At 42.8% G+C, this 23,567-nt stretch overlaps 1 protein-coding gene across 6 annotated transcripts in view; it reads right to left on the reverse strand.

The window, feature by feature from the left end:
- elavl4 (ELAV like neuron-specific RNA binding protein 4) overlaps positions 1-23,567 on the reverse strand; it is a gene marked incomplete at both ends in the record, with an annotated part of 66,452 nt that overhangs the window by 26,931 nt on the left and 15,954 nt on the right. For 4 of the 6 annotated variants that reach the window (XM_084547554.1, XM_084547553.1, XM_084547552.1 and 1 more), the window contains 2 exons: positions 7,037-7,283; positions 12,047-12,133. In XM_084547554.1, coding sequence (XP_084403680.1) covers positions 7,037-7,283; positions 12,047-12,133 — 334 coding nt within the window. The remainder of the gene's footprint in view (positions 1-7,036; positions 7,284-12,046; positions 12,134-23,567) is intronic. The other 2 variants (XM_084547556.1, XM_084547555.1) reach the window with 1 other exon arrangement.

The following is a 23,567-nucleotide window of genomic DNA, read 5'->3' on the forward strand; positions in this document are numbered from 1 at the left end:
ATATTCATTTGCCTTTGATTTGTCAGCTGCATACAGCGCCACTCGTGCAAATTCTGCAGCAGTTGTAATAACTTAAGGAGCAATGAAAAGGGGCAAAAATTATGTACAGTAATAATGGCTGGGGAGACCTGATGGATGAGCAGTTAAGGTGGATACTACATATGTGCAGTAGTGGTTGAGGTCCACAAATGAAACATGGAAATGACTAAGAATCCACGGTGTTAACAATATTATATATTGCATAGTCTTAGGTGCCAATACGACACTGCATGGCTTTATTGCACAGTGCCACATTTCACTAACAGACCAATTTGGACCCACCTCCACTCTTTTGGCAGACATTTTGTACAATCTGACATAAATTGTATAGGGAGGTGGGCATGTTTAAAATCACTGCTATTTCCAGTGAGTTTGGTGTGTTGGCGAGGAGTTATGACTAAGCCATTATTTGTTTCCTGAGGACCAGCAGGTTGCCCAATGTGTGAGATGAGAAAATGAGTATACTTGGAGCGGATGTCCTGCCTGCTGGCACCACTATGTAATTTCACCTCTCCTTTCCCTTTATGTGTGCACACACCACCAGAGGTTAGAAGTCTAAGTCCAAACTAACACACTGTTTATGCCAATAACAGGCATAAACAAAGTAAAAAAAAAAAATGCAAGGCTACACTGAATTTACAGGTATATAATCAAGTTAAACATACAAGTATGGTGCACAATCATGTGCTGCAGAGTACACATTGTAAGAGGCTCCAGTGCATACTGCCTGACATTATCTTTGTGCTTTTTGTTGTGTTATGTGACTAAGAGCCCTGCACTGCAGACATGAAAGCATCTTCATCTCCTGCTATCATCATGCAAGGCTCACACAGCAGAGTATAGACTCTTTGATCTAAAGTGGTGGCTACTAAATGAATCACATAGCTGCAAGAACCTTTTTTTACTGTGTACCTTGCAGCAATCTATTCCTAATAATTTTCTTTGAAATTGTGTCAGTTAAAAAAAATAGTTTATTTGAATTGCTGACACTACGTTGTCAAAACAGATATTATAGTGTTGTGTTTCGAGCGGAGGCCATTTGTAGTGTAAACTTGTTTGAATGCTATTTAAATTAGTCAGTGTTTCCTCTTCTGTAACTGTGTAGTGTATTATATTCATGAAAATAAGAACGTCGTCCACTACCTGCTGCCCAAAATGGGAAAAATCTCGGCATGAATTCGAGCTTAATAAAATAAGGCTCGGAAGTGTCTGATGAAAATATGATATGTGCGAAGGGACCTTTAAAAGCTATCTATAAAACATTTCCAGTTGTTCCCACAGTCCCACATGCTGTCAGCAGCAGCAGAGTCTATCTGTCATTCAGAAGTCATGGGAGGACAGAGGCATCAAAAAGGGTGAGGGGGAGCTGTATTGTGCAGGGATCATCAGAGCTATGGGCTGGTGATGTTAACACACCTTGAAAGGATGAGCTCCCTCGGCCCAAAAATGGGAAGATCTGTTTGGTCAGTCTTAAATTTAGCAACATTTTAAGATGAGGCAGAAGGGAGAGAGAGAGAGAAAAAAAAAAAACATTTCAATTTGTCAAAACAAATGTGTCACATTCACTGCTTCCATCCTGTCCCGTCCCTGACATCCTGCCCCTTGCTGCTGCAGCAACTTCAGGTAGTTCTATTTTTGATGGGCAACTCTCCCCAACATTTAAAAAGGTGCCCTGTCACCAGCTTTATGTCAAAATCCACTTCACTTACCTTCAAGACTCTCAGCTCCAAAGACAATGGGGAGCGGGAGTAGGCAAAACAATAAACACAAAAAGAACAAAAGACTGCAGCATCTTAAATACTAGCAGTACAGTAAGTGCTTAGCATGTGGTATGTATTGAGCCTGTTTAAATAACTAAATTCATAAACAGCCACGTCCCCCGCACACACGCATCTACTGTAGATACCTCTCCCACTCACTCATTCAACACATCTTTCCCTCCTGGGTTGCCAAGGTAGCAGCCACTGTTGCAGTCAGGAGGCTCCCACTCTCAGCTCCCAAGGCCCTGCTTCCACCAACACACACACACACACACACACACACACACACACACACACACACACACACACACACACAGACAGACACACACACTTGCCCACATAGAAACTCAGGGACAAACACACACACATGTAAACCACCCCCTCATGGTGGCTCCCCGAGCCTTGGGGCCAGTGGACTGCAGCCTGCAGTGTGTGGGATGGTTGGCTAACTATGCAGCTGAGAAATAGAAGGGAAGCTGACAGACAGAGAAGCCCCCTTTAAATCTTGGATAACCCTGTTACGTTAGGACTGTAGAGCCTAACCAGCTGCACCTGCTTGGACTCCTTCTGAGAACACATGAGCTTCCCCCCACCCGCCAGCCCTGTGGCGCACATGCTGAGGACAAAAAGGCTCCTTCCTGTACGGGTGGAGAGTTAGAGGGCGAGTAGACCAGCCCTGGGGCACTTTCTGCCTCTGGATCTGAGGACGGCACAAGGGACAGTCACAACCTCTGCATTCAATGTAAAGGGCACTCGGAGTAAAATGAGAGAGGACAGAGGCTGTCTGACGTGAGGGTCACAAGAGGGCCAGTGCAGCCGGGCAGGACATTCAATTCTGGGTCCTAAGCAAGGGAGGGGAGGGGAGGAGACAGAAGGCGGGATGGTGTTAAGAGGAGAGAGACAGGACATTCTTGGGACCTGGGACTCTGAAACTTTAATGTGCGTCTGCCTGCTTGTGTATGCACTTCTGAGCCGGGCTGCTCTCTTAATACCTGGCTTTGGAGATGTCAAATCCTTTTTTCATCTCTTTCCCTGTCAGCTTTGTTCACGCTATCTTCAGCCTTCAGCCCATTCCAGGTTCAGATAAATGCAGCCTGTATGTGGGTTACAAACACTACACCAGATCTCCCACAACATGATTTCAGTAGGGATTTAAAGCCTATATAATGGTTTTTATCACAGCACAGAGCATTGCGTGTGTGCAGCATAGGTGTAAATGAATCCCATCGTAAGACTAACAGAGGAATAACAGTGAGTTTTGTTCCTATCGCTCCAGTAATGATGTGAGAGATAGCTCGACTTGCAATACGAAGTACGAAAAGAATCAGCTTTGTTCCTGAGCGTGTTGTCAATGTATATTTCAGTAGCAACAAACAGACGTGGGTATACTGAGGTTCATACGGTGAATATTTGATTTGCCTGTAAAACTGATAGACCTTGAGCAGGAACTGAGCTTCATCCATCTGTCCCTGCAGACTAGGGATGGCTGATTTATGTTTGCAATACTTGTGGGTGCATTTGATGTTCCATGACATAAATTTATTGGCGATGCTTCAACTGTAGGCTTCTGCTTGTAAAGGGAGCTAAATTCAGTGGTGTTTTTGCGACCCCACTGTACAAATAAGGAGTATCTGTCCTTATGTAAGGATTGGGTTCGCAACTGGCTTTTCACATATTATGCTCTCTGTCAGAGGTGCTCCAGCTGGAACTACTCCACATCTGACATCACAGAGTCCATCTATTTTTTATAGCCAACATCTGCTTGGCTTGCTACATTGTCACTATGATTTGCATCAGCTCCCTAGATTCCATGTAAAAAAACCAACACACGGAAGGTGACTGGAAAAGTGTGCAAAAAAGGCTTCAGTCGGTGCGCTTTGGGGTGTCTTTACAGGGTTTGATGCAGAGATAAGAAGCATTTCATATGCATGAACAGAAAAAAATGTAGTTAGCATTATTAAAAAGGTGAGCAGACTTTGCTGTCGAAGCCTGTCAAATGCTGTGAACTACCTGTGGAGAAGGGTAACACAGGTGGGGAGAACAGGAACCGTTTTCTCTACAGGCAAGCGACAGATAGACCCTATCTGTCTGCACAGAGTAAGGCTACTAAGTCTGGCGCCTGTAATAACCAACACAATATTAGAATGCAAAAAATGGTTGCCTATAAAAGTATAACCCGCTCCCTCACTCCCCGCACTAATGCAATCAATTCTTGTTCCAGCATAAAAAGCTATTTTCTTCTCCTCCATGTCATTATAAAAACAAATGCATTCTTTTCTACAGCAGAAATACAGCTGATGCAGAAAAATGATCTCGAACAATGACTTACTGACAAGGATAAGTCAATTCCATTTTGTGTGTGTGTGTGTGTGTGTGTGTGTGCATGGATATGTGTGGATATTCAAGGGTGTTGTTCAGTATATTGTGAGGTCTACATAAAGGCTTGTGTGTTTTTTACTTAAGTCTCAGTACAGAGTCATTGGAATTCACACAAGAAGCTGTAAAGGAAAAACATGAATGTTTTAAATGGAAACATCTATATAGCCAGAGTGTCACCGTGGCTGTGACGTAAGCATTTCTATACGTAGAGTGCTGTCTGTCTAGCAGGACAAGTATAAAAGCTACTACTGTACACGGCAGAATAACACTAAAGATATCGTCTCTTTAAGTGTACTCTGTCAGACAGTAAATTCACAGGTGAAGGCCTGGGGCTTATGTGCAAGTGTGTGTGGGTGGCAGCTAGGTGCGTGTAAGCTAGCCTTAAATAAAAGATTAACCTGCATGTCCCTGGCGTGTTATGAGAGCACCAGGCAGAGGGAGTTGTGCAAGCAGGCAGGAAGGTAGGCAAGCAGGCAGGTGTGTGGGGAGCAAGAAAGACACCCAGAGGTGGCTTTTCCACCAGCTGAAGTCAGCCAGGGTGACAGACGGAGCTGAAGTGTCCACGCCTGCCCGCGCCCGCCTGAGCCTCACACCATCCTGGTGTCACTGGAGCTGACAGGAGCAAGTCCACAGGAAGTCGAGAGGACGCTCAGGACCTGTCTGTCTCGCATACCACTGAGAGGTTCAAGTGCTCACACCTTGTCAGCGAGGTTAGTCAAGAAGCAAACACCGGAGGGAAACAGAGACGCAAAGAAAACGAATGCTGACAAATGCTTACAGTGTATTTGTCTGCATTTGAAATAAGCAAAGCAAAAAAATGGAACAACTCCTGTGGTATGTAAACCAAACAAGCGGAATTTATCGAAGAATATTTCAGCCTTGTGAAGATTCAATATTAAAACTATTATCCAAGTGCATGTTTGAATAATTACAGGAATTGATTTAAATTCCTGAACTGTATTCTGCGCGCTTCTTGCTTTTCATATCTTCATAGTGAATAAAAATATGAATGCAGCAGGGCCTTATTCCCACCAGTATGAATAATATGTAACTACAGAACTCTCCTCGAGACATATTCTCAAGTTTCATTTTGAAATTTCAACATTGTAAAAGAGACTTTTTCCTCCTTCAGTCTTGACTTAATAAATGATAAAAAATATGTCACAGGCTGATTTTTTTTTTTTTTTCATACCCACATATTTATGACAACGTACGAAAAAGTTACAGGTGTACATATATCGGTATAAAGAGTGGTCTTTCTCCTCCTGCGCCATCCCTTTCCCAAACCTGGCCTAGTCTGTTAATGATTTGGATGACAGTTAGAGAGCATGCAGCCTCTTGGCTTTCCCTGCTAGAAACGATCTGTGCTTTGTTAGCTGAAAAGTTTGCACGAGAAAATTGCACCCATGGGAGAGTAAAACAGGAATACACCACAGGGGGAGATGGAGGGAGGGCAGGATTTATTTATAATTTTTTGCGTTGATGCTAAGTCAACAGACATACCTTGTAGTGGAGAGCAGAGAAGCACACTAAATGGTTTAGAAGTGAGTGAACAAACATTTCTGCCTCTCTTAGAGTCCCCGTTTAGGACCTGCACAGGTTTACAGCAAGCCTGGTAGTTTTTAAGGCCTCTCCAAATATCTGTTGTTAGCTTCGCTGTTGCTTGGCAAATCACACTTAAGGGGAAAATCAGGTGGAGAGAGAACATGGTGATAGTGATGATGACAGCGTGTGGTATCCCAGTGTTATTTTTGTACACACCATCTTCCATTATCCTAGTGTATCTGACTCTCAGGCTCCATTTTGTGGCCCATTACGGCGGAAGAGGAAGATGGTCCTAAAGAGGAGTCATGGAGCAGCAGAAGTACACTTCAAAGAACAAGAGAACCGAAGGAGGCGGCAATGGCTGGGACTGTAAACCAGAGATGGTTTACTGTCAAAATTGTCATTGCTGTTGGCCTTTTGGTTGAGCTTAATCTATTACAGGAATTCCAATTCTGTGATTATGTTTGAATGAAATGTGTGTGTTTACTCTTTTCCCCTTGCCTGCACGCTTGCTATCCGAGAATGGCTTGGTGATCTCGACTGCCTGCCTGCCTGCCTGCCTGGTGCTCTTTAATGAGATTATCAGGAGAAGAGTGTCAGTAAGTAGGATCTAAAATGAAAGCCATTATGGAGCATTATCACAGAGCTGCACCACCCCAACCCCCCCCGATCCATCTGCTGTATGGCCACCCACACAGCCACTACGCCCAGATTACAGCCATGATTAGCACCGCAAAGTGCTGCTTAATTTAAACACCTCTGGAGAACATGTGGCACTTTGCTGCATTGCTGAGTCGCCACGCTTGAGCTCACGCAGAGGGCAAAGATGAATTTGTCCTTGTAGACAGTGGATGCAGTGATTCCTCTGAAACATCTGACTAGTTTGGAATAATGACGGACTTAAGGCTTGCATACACGTCTGAACTGCCTGTGTCTCACTTCTCACTTGTGCATTTATATTCATACACAGACTATGACCAACCTACTCCTTTACCTACCTTTCATCTCGCAGTGTGTGAACGGTGATATAAGCTGCCTGGTACAAGGTTATCAAGGGACCAAGAAATAACGTGTACATATACAAACGCAAAAACTCAAGTCTTTAAAAACTCAATTATAGTCAATATAAGTGCGCTCCTTAAATTGCATCATATCTTGAGTTCCTCCTTACATCTTTCTTCTAAACTATATTATAGAGAATTTATCATGTCATTTGTAATTCAATGAAATGTGAACGGGTTGAAACAATCAAACTGGAGTTCATATTTTGGGAAGCACAACCAGCAACACCCCAAACATTCTCCATTTTGTACCTGTGATCTTATCGCGAACCAGCTTGCAGGACTCAATCTCGCCGATGCTACCGAACAGGCTGCGGAACTCCTCCTGGGTCATGTTCTGGGGCAGGTAGTTGACAATGAGGTTTGTCTTGCTGTCATCGTTTGTTGGACCAGTCTGCATGGGCGAGGGGCAGCCGCGGCTGTTGGTTGTCGGCCCGTTGGCTGTGGTGCCTCCCCCGCTGGGGCCGTTTGTCACTGGGGCTTCCATGTTACTGATGATCTGAAGAAAGGCAAAGAGGAAGAGAAGCCAGAGAGAAAGGACAGGGAATAAGAAAGTGAGATGTGGCTTTCATTGTTAGCAGAGGCTTCTTTGCAGCGCTAAGCAATTTGGAACACTGAATATTTAGCAAGGGACTGAAGACTGACAAAAATGTTTTTAAAACAGATTTTCTAAAATGTCCTTTTTTGATATATTAGGGCAAGCAAACATTGATTGGCTACAGTTAATTGAGACATACTTGAAGGAAACTTCACAGAAAATATTCACAGATTGGAAAAATAAGTAGGCCTTAGAAGCATTGTCCCCTTTAGCAGGATTGACGTCTTGTAATATTTTGCATAACTGCCCTGTCTTTGACATTGGCTAGCCAAAACGTTTGACCACTCTTCCATACACAATTCTTTCAGCTGCAAGATGTTCCTGGTTTGTCTTGCATGTACTGACCAATTCAAATTCCAATGTGTTGACAATGACTAGGCAATTCCATAACTTTCTGTTTCTTGTTTTTGAGCCACTCCTTGGTGGAAGTGTGCTTAGGACAGTTATCCTGGTAGAATGTCCACTTCTGGTTCAGATTCAACTTTGTGCCAGATGGTCTCATTTTACCTTTTATTTTTTATCAGTGGTATAATATAGAATTCACAGTTCAACAGCTTCACAGTTAGCAAGAGGTTCTTCTCCTGAAAAGCTTTCTTTGGTCTGCGCCAAACATGCCTACTCTTACTGTAGTCGAACAACTCTATGTTCGATTTGTTTATCTCCAGAGTACATTATTCTAGAAGACCATGTCGTTGTATATATGTTCATTGTTTTGTTCCAATGCTGTTTATGGACATTTTCTCAAATGCAGGTCAGATTTTTTCAGATCTCTCTGACATAGTTACGCACCCTGTGATAAAACTGTGTGGTTCTTTGAGATTTTTTGAATCAAACAGTTTGCGCTTGGGGTGAAGTTTTCTGAAGCTCTCTCTCAGCTGTTTGATATCCACTTTTAGATCATTTTTTTGGGAATTTCAACTTCATTTGAAATAATTTGCACATACATTTAAATGCCTTGCCAGACTCCACATCATTTTCTCTGAAGTTGTTTGAATATAGTATATCACATTTATTGATAGGTACTGGAAAACAAAGCACTCCCAAGTAATCCATCATCAACATTTAATTCAAATATTAGTAAAGCCTGGTACGGCGTCAATTGAAACATATAGTGAACACACTGTACACACTACATTCAACATCTGTAAACACAGAGGAATACAACAAATGCTAGACACAGAGAGGATAAACAGCCGAATATTCATGACGACGGTTAGGCCTCTCTAAATAGTTCTCTGATAGCTGCTGAAGTTTGTGGGAGGTGGCGGCAACAGGGGCAGCCCTGCAGCTAGCTATCTGACTGCTGATGCTGCTGCTGTGACAGAGAGAAGTTTGCATTTTCATATCTGGCTTTGCAGAGCATCTCAGGATCAAAGTGTTCAAAGAGAAACTGTGAGCTTGGTGTAAGTGTGAGAAAACAGGAGAAAAAGGTGAGAAGGAGTGAGAGTCGGAGGAGGAGGAGGAGGAGGAGGAGGAGGTAGGCTGCACTTTGCTTTTCTATCAGAGCTCTCTGTTACTTGTTTAACACAAATGCTTCCTCTGAGTGAACAATATCTCCCAACAAGAGCAATATGTAAAGCGCAATAATACATTTACATAAAAAACAAACAAACAAACATTTGTTTTTGTGATCAAAAATGGCTTTTGTCGAGCGTGTGTGTGCGTGGTTGTGGGGTGGGGTTGGGGGTATCATTGGTTTGCGAACACAAGAAGCAGAAACAATAAATCTGCAACAGTAAATGGTGGAAAGATAAAACATACAACAAAGATGGAGGTACTGCTGACCAGACCAATATTAAATCCTGTGATCTCTTCATTACATATAATATGTATTCCTGCTTTTGTTAGCAACAGTGATGCTGATTGTGCACAAAGAGCCACCAAAAACAAACAGTATGTGCCTATTCCAGCAGTTCCTATCATTATTTGGGGGGAAATAATAATGACCCAACATGCTGAAACCCAAATTAGGATGCAAATATTCTTTAATCTGACTCAATCTAATTTTTTTAAGGCCTCTCTCAGATCTCTCCGTTCCCCCGTTCAACCGTTCAGCTTTCGGTCTATTTTTAACTGAAGTACATGCAGACAGGCTGCACTTGGAAGCGGGGCTGGTTTTAGCAAAGGAGAAGCGAAACAAGTCATATCTCACTCTATTTCTGGAGTATCAAAAGACAAGACCTGTGTTCTAATAATATAGCTCAAAGCTGAATTTAAAAATTTCCCTGTTTGTCCAGAAATAGTTGTTTTAAAACAATTTTAGACATTTGTAATGGGTGTGCTTCTTGGCTTTAATCAGACTATCTATCTATCTATCTATCTATCTATCTATCTATCTATCTCTGCTGATATCAATATAGCAAAATTCTATAAAATTATGTGTATACAGTAGCAGCATGATGATGTACTGTATTAAAAATATAAAATACATAAATGTGTGAGAATTTGGAGAAAATTCCTGAGTTGGTAGATAAAGTGTATTCCAGTTTTCTTGTTTGCCTTCCACATGGTGACCTAGAAAAGTCAACAGTACGTTTTAAAAATGAGAATGTGGTTTTTATCCACGTATGTAAACCTGCGACTATCTCTGCCTCCTAATAACTATTTCAAAAGTGTTTTGGCATAGCACACATGGGCTCAAAGCATCCATCTTTTTTTTGACTGACTTTGTAAATGAAGCTATAATTCTTATTATTGAGCACTCTTCTTTTCCTCCATCTAAGTGTTTAGGAGCAACACCAAAAAAAGAAAAAATGTCCGTCTTGAATCTGCGTCCATCTTCTGATTTTAAACACACGCGTCCGGGCACACGCTTCTGTGCGTTCACTGTCGGTGGCATCTGCAGCGAGGGGAAGAGCGCATACTCAAAGGAGCACACAATCACGCATACAGAGAGAGAACAATGGCTGAAGCCCACAGCAGAAAACAAACAGACAGGGAGATGTCTAAAAGCTCTCAAGATGAGAGCTGCATGCAAATTGTTCTTTTGACAGTATCCTTCCCTACTCACTCACCAGTCTACCACAACAGAGATACCGAGACAGGCTGAGAAAGAGGGGCGGGGAGAGAGAGAGAGTGAGCGAAGAGGAAGGATAGAATAGTATCTAGCCATAACAGAGTTGATTGGAGTGGGCCTTATTAAATCTGTTTACATTCCCTGCTGGGCTCCATTCTGTCAGAGAGACTTTCAACTCCATGGGACATTTTCAGAGGAGTTTTTACACCAAAATGGCTGCCTCTAATTAACAGGGACCTGCCGAGTACCAGTGGCCAATTATATTCCTCTCCTTGTTCCTGCCCACCAGCATTTGTGCTGCTCAGCAGTCCACTTCATGTTGGTTGCAAACACTCTAGCTGTCCCTGCTCTCCCACTGTGGAGCCTAGCGCTGAGGATAGAACTCGCTGCATGTCCTGCTGACGGGATACAACACACAGCCCTTATAGGCTCTCAGCCTCAAGATTCAGCTTCTTTTGCTCACAAGTTATAGTGCTAGTTATGTAGGAGGCTGAGCCAGACCACAGCGTTGGGCAAAAGTAATATATATATACATGAACAGTTTGAAATAATAAGTTGCTGTTTTCAGTCAAAAAAGACTAATAAGTGGTTTGGTTCAAACAACAAGGATGGAGTTATAGTTCAGTTAAGCAGTAAATAAAGTGGAACAGAGCAAGCGGTTACTTTAAAGTGTGCTGAGTGCTCGATACAGAGGGAACGAGAAATTAAAAGCAGTGTAATTGGTTGGAAACTTAAGTAAATCTCAATGTGAGTTCAGGTAAGAGGATGTCCATTAAGGCCACTTCATGGTTCCCGGGTCCGTGAACACAAACCGATGAGGACGTTGAATGCGAACGTGATTCCTTTCATACTACAATGGTACACGCTGGTCTGCTACATAGCTAGGTTATTTATTGTATCTCTGTGGACATCACTGGTCTGCATATTGCATGCAGAAAAACACTTATGGATGTTTTTGAAAGGCTGGCTCAACGACGAGGTGGGCCAAGGTCTATGGAACAGCCTTTAGCTGGAGTTTGCTGCCTTCCCATTTAACCCTATTTGTGTGTCCTTGCATTTTTTTTGTGATGAATTAGAAAGATGCAGCTACATAACAAATCTTCTCACACCTCCTGTCAAAACAAGCTGGTTTCATGATGCATGGGGAGTCCATGTGCTTGTGGTTTGTGCGGTCCGTGCTTGGGCAGATGGCCAGTTTTACTTAAAGCGAACTCTTGCAGACACACAAACGGAGAAAGCTCAAACTGGCCTTTTAGAACTTCCCTGAGGTACAGCTTTGCCTGTGTTAATAATGTTTTTATACAACTGATATGTGATGTGTGAGTAAAACATTAATATGTACAGCTAAATGTTTAAAATACTAGACATATGCGTGCAACATCATTTATTGGCTTTCTCATACAAAGGATAAACATGCAGCAGCTGAAATGCTTTTCACTCATCTCTGTGCACCTTCCTCTATCCTTGCACCCCTGCTGCCCTCTGTATATTCCCAACCCATCAATCTCTACTCCAGTTCCAACTGTCTCAGTCAGCAGCATCACCAACAAGTGCGTATTTATGTAAACACAGTGCAATATCAGATCATATTACTTCATGGGTGTGTAAAATGGCTGGGCCATCCATTTGGCAGCAGTAGTCTCCTTACCATCTTTGGCTGTGTCAGCAATCCCTTCTCTGCCCAGCCCTGGAGCTGTGGGAGCTCTGCCTGACGCCACTGTGTCTCTGTCGACCCCTATGGAGCGGAGCACAGGGAGGAAGGGACGCACAGCCCACCGTCAACAACATACACTCACTTTACAAGGTTAGGGTTGGAGTGGGATTTGGGGAGTGGAAAGGGTTGAGGCTGTTGGGATAATGGCAGCTCACTAGAAAAACACAGTTACACCTTTACAGTCAACACCAGTCAAACTAAAACAAAGACAGGTGGCTCAGGAGTTTTACAATTTTTGATTTGTATGATTGGTAGATAAGTAGTTTGTCACTTGATAGTATAATAATATTTTTTAAAAATTAAGATTTGTAAATTTGTAAATATATTATTTCATCAGTTTTTTTAATAACCTAAGGGGATTCGTAGTCAACAGGACATAACTGCATATGTGCCGAAGCCGGCAGATTGGTGTGGTGACTGCAATGACCTTGGCAGAGTTTATAATGAGGGTTTCCCTCTTGCTCTCTGTGGGTAAACAAGCCTGTGGTTGAAGAGACGGAAATATCACAAATGAGCAGGAAGTCTGTTCACTGGCTCTCCAGAGCAGGGGGCTTAAATGCCTGTAGCTATCTATGGATGCTACAACAGCCAATTTAGCAGGAGAGGAGGAAGAGAGGAGGTATGACCTCTGCCTTCATTTACTCCTTCAGAGGGATGAAGAGCGAAAGTGAGGGATCAGATGGGAGGAGGAAGATAAAGCAAGAGCTGAGGAACGGGGAAGACACTTCCAATACTTCAAAGAGAGGGAGAAACGGAGGTGGGGGGTGAGGGAGAGACTCTGTACATGTTCTGTTGTCAATGTGTCTTGTAAACTTAGGCAGGAATGCATAATGGAGGTCTAAATGAGAGTGAACTGTCATCTTGAGAGGGAAAAACAATACAGAGGGGTAGAGAGGTCAGGGTAGAAAGGAGGACAGGGAATATAGTTTCTCCTATCTGACAGGTAGTGGTAAATATTGAGATATTTTAGGATGTTAAAAACATTTTTTGAGCCACCTTTGTTTTAGTGTGGTGAGGAGCAAAGGGTTCTGTTGAATGGTGGTTATGTAAAAGATAATCACGGTACAAATTGAACATTTTCCGCAAATTTAGTTTTCTGCATAGAAATATTTTCAAGCTTTGGGATGTGTTAAGGTCAACATCATGCATGTGTGCCAAAGGTGTATTTATAGCAATTTGAGAGTGGGCAGTGCTCGGGATAACTACACCCCCAGGGTCTAATGTGCCCGCAATAGTTACAGTTTATAGCCACCACATGCCATATAGTGGACCGACATTCATCACAGTGGGAGATAAAGGGTAAAATAATGTATACCCTGCATATGAAAAAAAACAACTGTCCATTAAATGTAAAGTTGAAAAGCTATCCTGAAAAAAGGAAATGTTAGGCAGAGGTGAAACATCAAAATCATTTTTTCACCCATTCTGCAAAGCCGTCACTTTACATACTACATCAGTGCAGAAGTGGATGGTGTGCCGCAGCAAGCAGACAGCGCAGTGTTATTGTAGCATGTGCAGATGTGGTGATAAAGATGTAAGAAGCAACAAGCAGATGCATATGAGTCTCAATTTCAGCAGCTAACGTATAGTGCAAGGGCGCATAATGTCAGCGAAAGGAATATTAAATTTCTCAGAAGAGCGTTTTAGTCTCTGCATCCTTTTTTGAAACACTACTCAGTGCTCAATATTCAGTGCTCAACCATTCGATAAAACAAACACAGTCTCAGACGCTACACACACGCACAGCTTCATCTTTCTTCATATCCTCACTCTCTCTGCGTTCACCACATGGACACACACATGTGCGTCTTCTGATAAAATCTCAAATAACACTGGAATAAGGCTGCAATGCAATTACATTCACCAACCATTGAGATGAAAAAAGAAAAAAAAAAAAAAAACGCTCATGGATACATTTTCAATTATTCAGGGAATACATTTCAGTCTGTGCTCTGATGCTGGGAAAAGTTATTATATAATCAATACACTCTATAACTCCATTAATATTTGATGCCACAAAAGTGCTTCCTGTCTCCTTGGGCTCCTGGCCAGTGGTATCTGGTACTGCAGTCAAACAGGACGAGACTTATCCGCCTACAGCGGGGAAGACGAGTATACATTTGCTTTCCTCTAACACTAGAAATACAATAGGCACAGACATAGCTTTATTTAAGACTGCTTATGCCACCATACGGTCTTTCATACTATGCACAATTATTACCTTAGTTATCCTCTCTCAACAGCCTCTTGACGATTCTGGCAAAATTTTACATAAAATTTCAAAGACCAAGGATGTTTTCCTGTCTTTGTCACTCCTCCTTAGCGTTCATCCAATAAAATACTACTTAATATTGCTGGTCTGGTGCAAGCTTCCCTCCCCCTTTCCCTTACAGAGCTTAGACAATCAATTTACCCTGACTTGGCCAGGATAGATGGAGGCTGTAGAGACTGCAGAGTAGACAGCATACTGCAGGATCTCTTCACTGATAGACACGCTGCCTGGCAGCTACAAAATGGAGCCAGCACACAACCATCTGACTTGTTAGAATTTGCCTCCGCATCTTGCTTTAGATATTGCTTGTGGTTTCTTTACGCCTCTTATTTATTGGTATTTTTCATTATCGGACCTTTTTTTAAAATGAAGAATTGTCAAATGATATAAAGTTAACCACAGAAAACGTGACCTAAATGTATTGTCAGCTGTGCAGACGCTGATAATCATGTGTACCCATCTCGCTACGACAAGGCAGACTCAAACCTTTGTCCGTCACCAAAAGTGAAACTGAATTGGAGTTCCTATCAAACTGACTGAGACACAAAGAGATTAATACGACTTTACTATCTCAGCTCCTCGGCCAGTCAAGTTCCGTGTAATGCTCTCTGCGCTATTGATTTTTATTTTTCTCTCTCCGCTCCCTTTCTTCCTGGCCGCCTCTCTCTCACCATCTCTCCACCTCCACCAGCCTCTTCCGAGCTCTGAAATGTCCTGCAGGTCAGACGGATGCTGGGCCGGATCAATCAGGGAAAGTAATCTGGGACGCCTCATGCACGCAAGCACACACACCGACACATCACACATACTCACCGACACACACACACATACTCACCGACACACACACACACACACACACACACACACCCCTCCTCTGTTGCACTCTGGCCTGCCTGCCTCCAGTCTCATCGATCTGCATCTACTTTACCAAATGGATTCTTCTCTTCTTCTATCCTCCTCCACCTCTTTTCTCTCTGTGTGACTCAGAATAATAAATGTTCCAGACCGCGCGAGACGTGTACGTAAGCAATTTTTCATTTAACTTTGGCTTGCCTTCTCCTCCCCACCTCTCTCTTTTGTGAGGTTTCAGTCTTTCAGTGAGATCGATGCAGCTTTCCCACACGCTCCCTCCCCTGGGTAATCGGCGCATACTTGTGCAAGGTCAGAGGTCAGGAGATGACAGGACCAGGCCAATTGCTGAGGGGCATGTCAAATGCAGTCTGTGAAAGATTTATATTTCACAGACAATTAGAGGATGACCCTTGCAAATATTCTTATTTTCAGATGTTGAATGTCTGATACATTGTTCAATTACATGTATTTTGAAGTGTGTGGTCCAACAACCACATTTTGCATTTTTTTATATACAGAACTGAAGTAACTTAGCTTCTTCTTCTCTATTCATATTCACTTGACCCAATTATTTTTCATCAGAAAACTTTTCTCAGAAACTCTTTCATGTAGCTTTGCAGACAGTCAAAAGACAGAGCACCCTTCAAGCACAATGACTCTGAAGACCTGCAGTGCTCCATACATACAGCACAGAGTCATACTCTCTCTGTCACACACACACCACAGTCTCCTATGCTCATCCAAACTGTAGGCGGAACTGGAGCCATTTGTCCACTGGCTGATTCCCAGCTCTGCACCAACGCATGCAGAAAATTGGTGAGCATCTTGACTCTAGAGATGACACTTCAATTTGTGCAGCTCCAGTGACTGGTGTTCTGCAGTTCCTCCCTTGTGGGGGTGTGAGATCAGCTGGACACCTGCCTAGCTCTGAAGCCTGGAGCACGGGGGACTGGGCCTTGGAATTGAAGGCCTGGCCTCGCCTGTCAGCCCCAGTCCCTGTCCCTCAGCCCCAGCCCTGGCCTGGCCTCTCAGGTCCTCATCACAGTTCCTCTAGTTTCACTCCTGTGCCAGCAGCAGTCCCTTTGCTTGATGCCCCTGACCCCTATTTCTCTATTCAACCCGCAGCTGCAAGTCAGCGCCATCATGCCAACAGCAGTCTTCCCCTGAACAGCATCAAATCCCCATCAACAGCTTGCCAGCCTTTGTTCCACTTCTAGCTGCTGCAGCCAGCACCTCGGCTTCCAGCTCAGTCAAATCAGCAAGATGTCTCTGCTGTGTGTCGTTGTCTGTCCTGCTGTAATCCCTGGGTGTGACGGATGGGAACGATCATTGTCGCGGCCCTTAGCTAGAACATTCTGGTGGATTAAAGAGGCTAAATCATTGTCTCATCCTCTAAATGTTCACCCTTAATTAAATGTAAATGTGGGTAAAGGTTTTAGTGGAGCTGCTATCTATCTAAAATGCGGAGTTTATTCAGCAAGTAATAGGTTTCTGTGAATGGCGAGCACAAAAGATATATCTGAATAGGTTAAAAAAAAAAAAGGTAGGCGAGAACCATGTCAGCTTATAGCATGTCTTTCATTTAATATGACAAAGCTTTATCTCTTTTAATTTCAGAACACGACAAATCAACATTATGATCTGGCTCTTCTCTAAATTGATAAAAATGCCACTGCAACTAGGAGACTAGGTTGCATTTCAGGGAATAGTTGCTCTGTGCATTGCTCATTTCCCGTGTTTCTTTTAGCTGCGCTGGGACAGAAGACGCAAAAAAGGGACAGTGAGGCAGTCAAAGCAGGCAGGCTGATCCAACCGAGTCAGCACCATGTGTCACGAGCGAGGACACCACCTCCACAAGTAGCTGGCAGGTGAATGTGGCCACGCACCTGTGCAGGCAACCAGCCATTTTAGTGATGCTGCTTCCTATCTTTAGAATACAATACACTAAGACACACTAATGCACACACAAACAGACATATGCAAACATGCACAAATGCTCAACTCAACTGCCCAACTGTATACCTGTTACTGTTCCCACCTGCATGTGTCAGGTCAAAAAGAAGCAATTCAGCAGTGTTATGATTCTGCAACCAGCTAAAAACAACTATATTCTCCTCTTGCTCAAGCCTACAGTCATGCTTGTTGTCTAACCGGCTAAAGAGATCTTCTCAAAAGAGGAGAGCAGCGGAATAAGAAACTTGTAAACTCCTCTGACTGAATTCAATTTTCAGTATAATTCACAGTAGGAGTTCTAATTAAAACTGGTTTGGGGCTGGAAGTGGTAATGTTGGCTCTGTTGAACAGGTATTTAAAAAGCTATAAACAGCCTGGAGGTATACGATAAGAACAAAACCTACAGCACAACACTTGCACAGAGACGGGAACACCAGCCTGGCTGTTAAGCAGAGGCAGAGCTCTACCTAATCTAATCACTGTTTCCCCCATCAGCTGCATCTCAGACACAGCCTGCGTGTGTGTGTGTGTGTATGCTCGTGCATGTGTCTGTCTTGCAGCAAAGGCATAGAGCTAAATCACACAGACACCAACTGACCGCTGAGAATTCATTCCACGGCCTTAGGTACTGTGTGAGTGTATGTTAGTGTCTGCATGCGTGTGCCAAGCTAATCTGGTTATTGATTCGGCTCTGAACCGGAGCTCATATAATCAAATAGCTGCAAGGATAAAGGACAGCCGTCCGTCATCTGTCTTATTGAGTAAACAGTTTGATGGAGGCAATGAATAACTCAAAACTACATGCAGATGCAGACGAGGTTATTACATCGCTGATAGAGTGTCAAGTGGAAACTTTATACCCATCGTCTTCTTTGAATCAGAAGAAGCAATCTTCTTCCTATGCTGAAAAATGTCATATTATTTCACCCTTATTCTCATATAACATGTTTCGTACTCTGGTTCGTGTCACTTGAATATGCAGTCACTTTAATTCCCATTCATTTAGATTTGACCTTGATAATATTGGAATATAGTGATTCTATAGGCCGATACATAATACCGCTCTCCTTTTACACCAAGTGTTTACACTTAGCGTAATTTAACTAATGTCGATGCTACAGTGACACTTCACATACAATCCTCCAGCCAGATAAATAGTGCATCTTCCCATAGTTTGAACGCTGACTGGCAAAGATGTGGGCTTTAACCGGAAACTGCACGACAACAGCGGCGCAGACGACGAAGTTATTTGTTCAGTCTTTTCTGTGTCAGGGGTAAACTAAAGGAACACAGTGGGTAGAGTGGATTGTCCAAAAAGCTGGAGGGTTAGCGGTTCGATCCCCGGAACATGCCACGTACCGAAGTGTCCTCTAGCAAGACACTTAACCCACAGTTGCTCCCAGGGCACGGCACTGGCGCTCGGTGTGTGAATATGTGTGCGCTTGTGTGAACACACGAGTAGATGTGTCACTGTTACCGTCAAAGCGCTTTGAGCAACAATAGGTCGCGCTCTATATAAACAAGACCACTTATCATTTACATGGAGCCTGTATGTCTTGGTGTTTTGCATATTTTTGAGACTGCCATCAAGTGGCAGCGGACGGCTACAACAGGAGGACGTGCATCTGCAAGGCCTCTCTCTTTTGGTCACTTTCCAAAATTGCCGTGTACTCGTCATTACACAACAATTTAGTGGTTTGACTTGAGAATTTTTAGTGAGCCCATCTACTGTGAAAATCTAATCTCAGTGTAACTTGACGCGAGAATGGTGCAATCACAAATGGCTCGTACTGCAGCAGGAAGAGAGGAGAGTGAGACACAATGCCTACATGTACACCAGCGAAGCCAACAGACGAGGCCCGCGGCACACCAGCTAAACCATTAAATGTGGCGTGCATTCAAACGAGCAGATTAATCCCCCCCCTACTGATGTATAGTGCGGAGTAATTGAAAATGCCCACAGGAGGCCATCTCTCTTCATATACACTGTGGCGTTTATACCGAGGAGACAACGCATAGAAGGCGGTGGCTGATAGAAAAATGCGTTTTAGTCTGAAAGCAACGCGCCGTAGAGCTGCGCATCTGTAAGACAGCACCCATCTATCTCTCTGCTGTTTCCATTTACTCCCTCCCTTTTCGTTTCTCTCTCTGCTCCTAATATCAACTTGACAGGTGCTGATCAAGCTTGCTGCTGACGTTTATGAGTCTTGATAAGCATCGGATATTACATTCTTTCTATTTCCTTCCTGTAATGATGTGTAGGAAAGGCAACATTCCTCTCGATTGGAAGGGGATATGTACTGACTCCAATAACGCATGTTCCTTTTAGGACAAACACCTAAAATTATAAGAATTACCATGCTATAACTCTGCGGCCTAATGGCTACTACTGGGTCTTATTCTGGTCTCTTGCATACAAAACCAACACAAAGGCTCTATTTGACAAAAAAAAGTAGTAAGTGTTACCTACGTCCTGTCATGTCTTTGTGCATGAGGAGATAGCTTCTGAATTAAGTGTGTCAGTTCAAGTATTAAGATGTTTATATACTGGGGCTCTTATCTTTACGATGCAATGGCCACAACTGACAAGCAGATGGACCTTCCCTATCCCTTCCATTGATGGAGTCTCTGGTGTCAGATGAGAAGATCAGTCTTTTTTTTGTCCCTGTGATGGCATTGCTCTTCATGAAATAAAGCAGACTGAATAGTCATCGTGTGAGATGATGTGTTTGTACGCCCTTTTACCAGCGACAATGGTGCCATTTTGTAGCATGTTCAGTTGCATGTCCAATCTATAATTCATCTGGCTACAGAAATATATAAATGTTTAATATGTCAGAGGCGGCGAGGCCTGTCGAAAGCATGACCTTGAAACGTCCTTTAAACATCACACAGCAACAGCGCTGGGGCCAGTTAAGCTGCCAAAGCCAAACAACAGGCAACGTGTACACACACACACACACACACACACACACACACACTCTCACTCTCACTCTTTTACAAACAGCCTGTCTGCCGGCTCATGCCTTCCGTTGCTTTCTGTTCTCTCTTTTTTTTCCTGGGATGCAAAATGCAGATGAGACGAGTCAGCCGCTTGTGCACAGTCTCAGGAGAAACTGCCAGTCAAATCCAAACATCTGTATGAATACCAAAACACACAGGGTACAGTGGAGGATGAGAGAAAGAGAGGAAGGAAGGAGGGGTGAGAGACGGCGAGAAGATGAGGGAGCGCACGGATCGAGAAGAATGAGCAGTAAAGTAGCTAGGAAAGCCAGTGTTCCTCTCTCCTTCTGTATTTTTGACTGAACAAAGCTCTATATACACATGAATACCTCTTTCCTCCCACTGTATTTTCCATCGGGATATTTATTCTGAAAAGCTGCGATGCACAACAAGGGCTCGGTCCTGTGTTTGCTAGTGGGCTGAGGCGCTAACACTCCCCAGCTGATTATGTGTCTGTCTGTAGCAGTTTGAGCTGCTGCCAAAGGAATTAGGTCTAGTATTTGTGAATGCTGCTCCCCTCACAGCAGAATGCCTTGCCATGCCTCTCAGATTTCTAGCTTTTTAAAAAGAGAGAGGGGAAAAAAAAAAAAAAACATTTTAAATAAATGAAGGAAATCACTGTGGAAGCCTATTAAATTTTCAACGTGACCGTTTTGTGAGTCTTCATGTGTGTTTAGGCTTCACACAAAAGGAATATTTAAAAACCAAAGCGTGCTAATTGGGACAGAGATTGTTACAGCAGCTTCTTATTCAAACAGGCTTTTGGCTCATTAAATGCTTCCATCCAGCTTTTGTTTAAGGGAAAGTGGAAAAGACATTTAAAGACAACAACATATTTTGCAATATTTACACAAACACTGTACCACCAAAATGCTGATGGACTCTTATAATGACGTTAAATCTGCCAAAGCGGTGGCAAGACCTTTTTCTTTTAGTGCAAGTGCAAAAAAAAAAAATCATAGTATCTTAGTCTTTACTTTGCACTCAAAGCTATATCTTTAAACACCAGTCAACTACATATTTCTAATTATACATGGATTGTGTCAAATTAGTATCATGGAACACGTGTTGTATAGTTGTGTTATTTTAGTTTTAGTAATTTCACAATTTCAGGTGTAAATCTTTTCTTTATCAGTACCTGTTTTTCTGTTGGAAGTATCATACAGCTGTGAGTTTAAACTCCACCAAATACAGGGAAAAGACTTTGTACGCTCTTGCAGGAGTTCCCATCCCTACTACACACAGTATGCCGCCCAACTAGATGGTCTTAGACTCCCATATCTGTTTCACATATCGCTATCAAATGTGTCTAAAAAGTCTCCCTCTAATCCTCTTTACAGGGTGTGGTCAAAGTAATAAAGTCACAAGTGGACCACTGACAGTTCATTAGGTACGCTAGTGAATCCCTGAAGGTTAGGTGTTGCCCGTTTGTTTAAAATAACTGAGAGAGCTGTTGATTAATTTTTTCATTTTGGAGGCTGTGGTTTGTACACACGTTTCTATTATTTTGACATCCCCATTTTGTCAAACGGCTAGGCTAAAAAACAGAAAATTATATAGTTGAATTACTTTCTTATGCTCTATCAACATGAACAACTGAACATTATAACTGTCATGAAGCTAGGATTTAGTGCAGTGCTGTTATATTGCAATGCATTTGTTTCCACTACTGTACCTAATAACTGGCAATGAGTGTATATGACCAATAGAACACACAGTGCGACCATTTGTGAGCTAATGTAAATAATGTAAAGAAATGCAACAATAACAGCAGCAGCCTTAACACTAAGCAGAAGATTGCTAAGGGTCTTGTACATGGCTGGCGTTTCGTCACGAAAAATGTACTTTCTGGAAGTCAGATATTCCAGCCACAGCCAACATGCACTGTTCACTTCCAACTAAATGTATGTTTTTTTTTTGTTTTTTTAATTCTTTTATTGCTCAGTGCAATCACAAACCATCAAATTAGCCATGCAGCATTTTGACAATTGCTTCTAAAAGCACATAAGCAGACTGAGCCCAGGAGAACCGTTTAAAGGAGGTAAGAAGAGATTTTGTTACTCTGTGATGAATATCTGAGCAGAGCACCAGTCTGGGTGGGTTGTCTCAATTTGTTAGTGAGTTAGTTTTGTCTCTGGGAGAGGTCTCTAATAGTGAAGAGGTAATGGAGTTTTACAGCAATTTGTTCCACAGCAATGAAATGTGATATGGAAGAAAAAGATGTTTTATCAAGTTAAATTCTAATTACACTGAATTTGTGTACCTCTTGCTGTTATTAATTTTTATTGTTATAATTATTTATGAAGACAGGGCTATCCCCTAATAATCTGACTTCCAAAAGCACAATAAAAAAAAACAAAAAAAAACAGGAGATCTGCTTTTCTACACAGTAAATTTGCGCATAGCCACAAAGGAGAGAAGATTAAGAGGCAACTGTTCCTCTGCACCATCACCTCACCTCTCTCTCAGTCTGTCACTCTATGCTTGGTGTTTAATCAGGCTCTAGTTAACCGTGTCACTCTGCATCTGGTCACACGTCAGTCTGCCCTCTGATATAAACGCACGCGCTCAGATACAAGCAGAACAAACAACGCGGACACATAAAACACGCCACGGGCCATCGTGTGATTTTACAGACGAAGCAGTGCTGCTTTATTGTCACTTTTACTTTTGTTTTTACGCATCAGCTCATTATCTGTCATTTCTTAGGTTCTTTCCATGTGTGTGTTAATCGCCTTCATTGTTTCTCAAACCTGTAATTACCTTTGAAGTATCTGTCCTAATCCTATGTTTCACTGATCTTCAGCCATGTTTAAATCACTAAGCAAACGGCCGGTGCTCTGTAGCTAATAAATTCCTCACACACCCCACCCTATTAGCATTGATGTGTAACCTTGGAGCTCATGGTGTTCAGCCTGAGGGTAATAGAGCCACTGCATGTTTGTGTGTATCAATGTGTGTGTGTGTGCAAAAAAAAAAAAATGATGGCCTGCCTCTAGATCAGGTCTCCCACTGGTTCACACCAGGAGGCTTTACGGTTGCACACTCATCTAATACCTTCAATACTGATGAACATTCGACTTTTTCACACCCTTCTCACTGTTCCTTTCCATTCGTCTCGTACGTCCATTTCTTTTTCTGTAAATAGATTCTCACACAATACAAGCTCGCTGGTCACGCCTGCCTTCCTACGTTGCCAGTCGTACACCTATCTACGCAAGGCCGCCAGCCCTAAACGTCCAGGGTGAGACAGAACACGATCCAGCACCACTGGCCACGTCACCGTCAATTAGCATTTTGATCGCATCCGTAGGAAAGTAGCCAGTACACAAAATCAAAAACATTTACTTGCTGACAAATGAATGATGCTTCCAC

The sequence above is a fragment of the Chelon labrosus genome (genome assembly GCF_963514085.1).
Source record: "Chelon labrosus genome assembly, chromosome: 7".
In the NCBI taxonomy this organism is placed as follows: domain Eukaryota; kingdom Metazoa; phylum Chordata; class Actinopteri; order Mugiliformes; family Mugilidae; genus Chelon; species Chelon labrosus.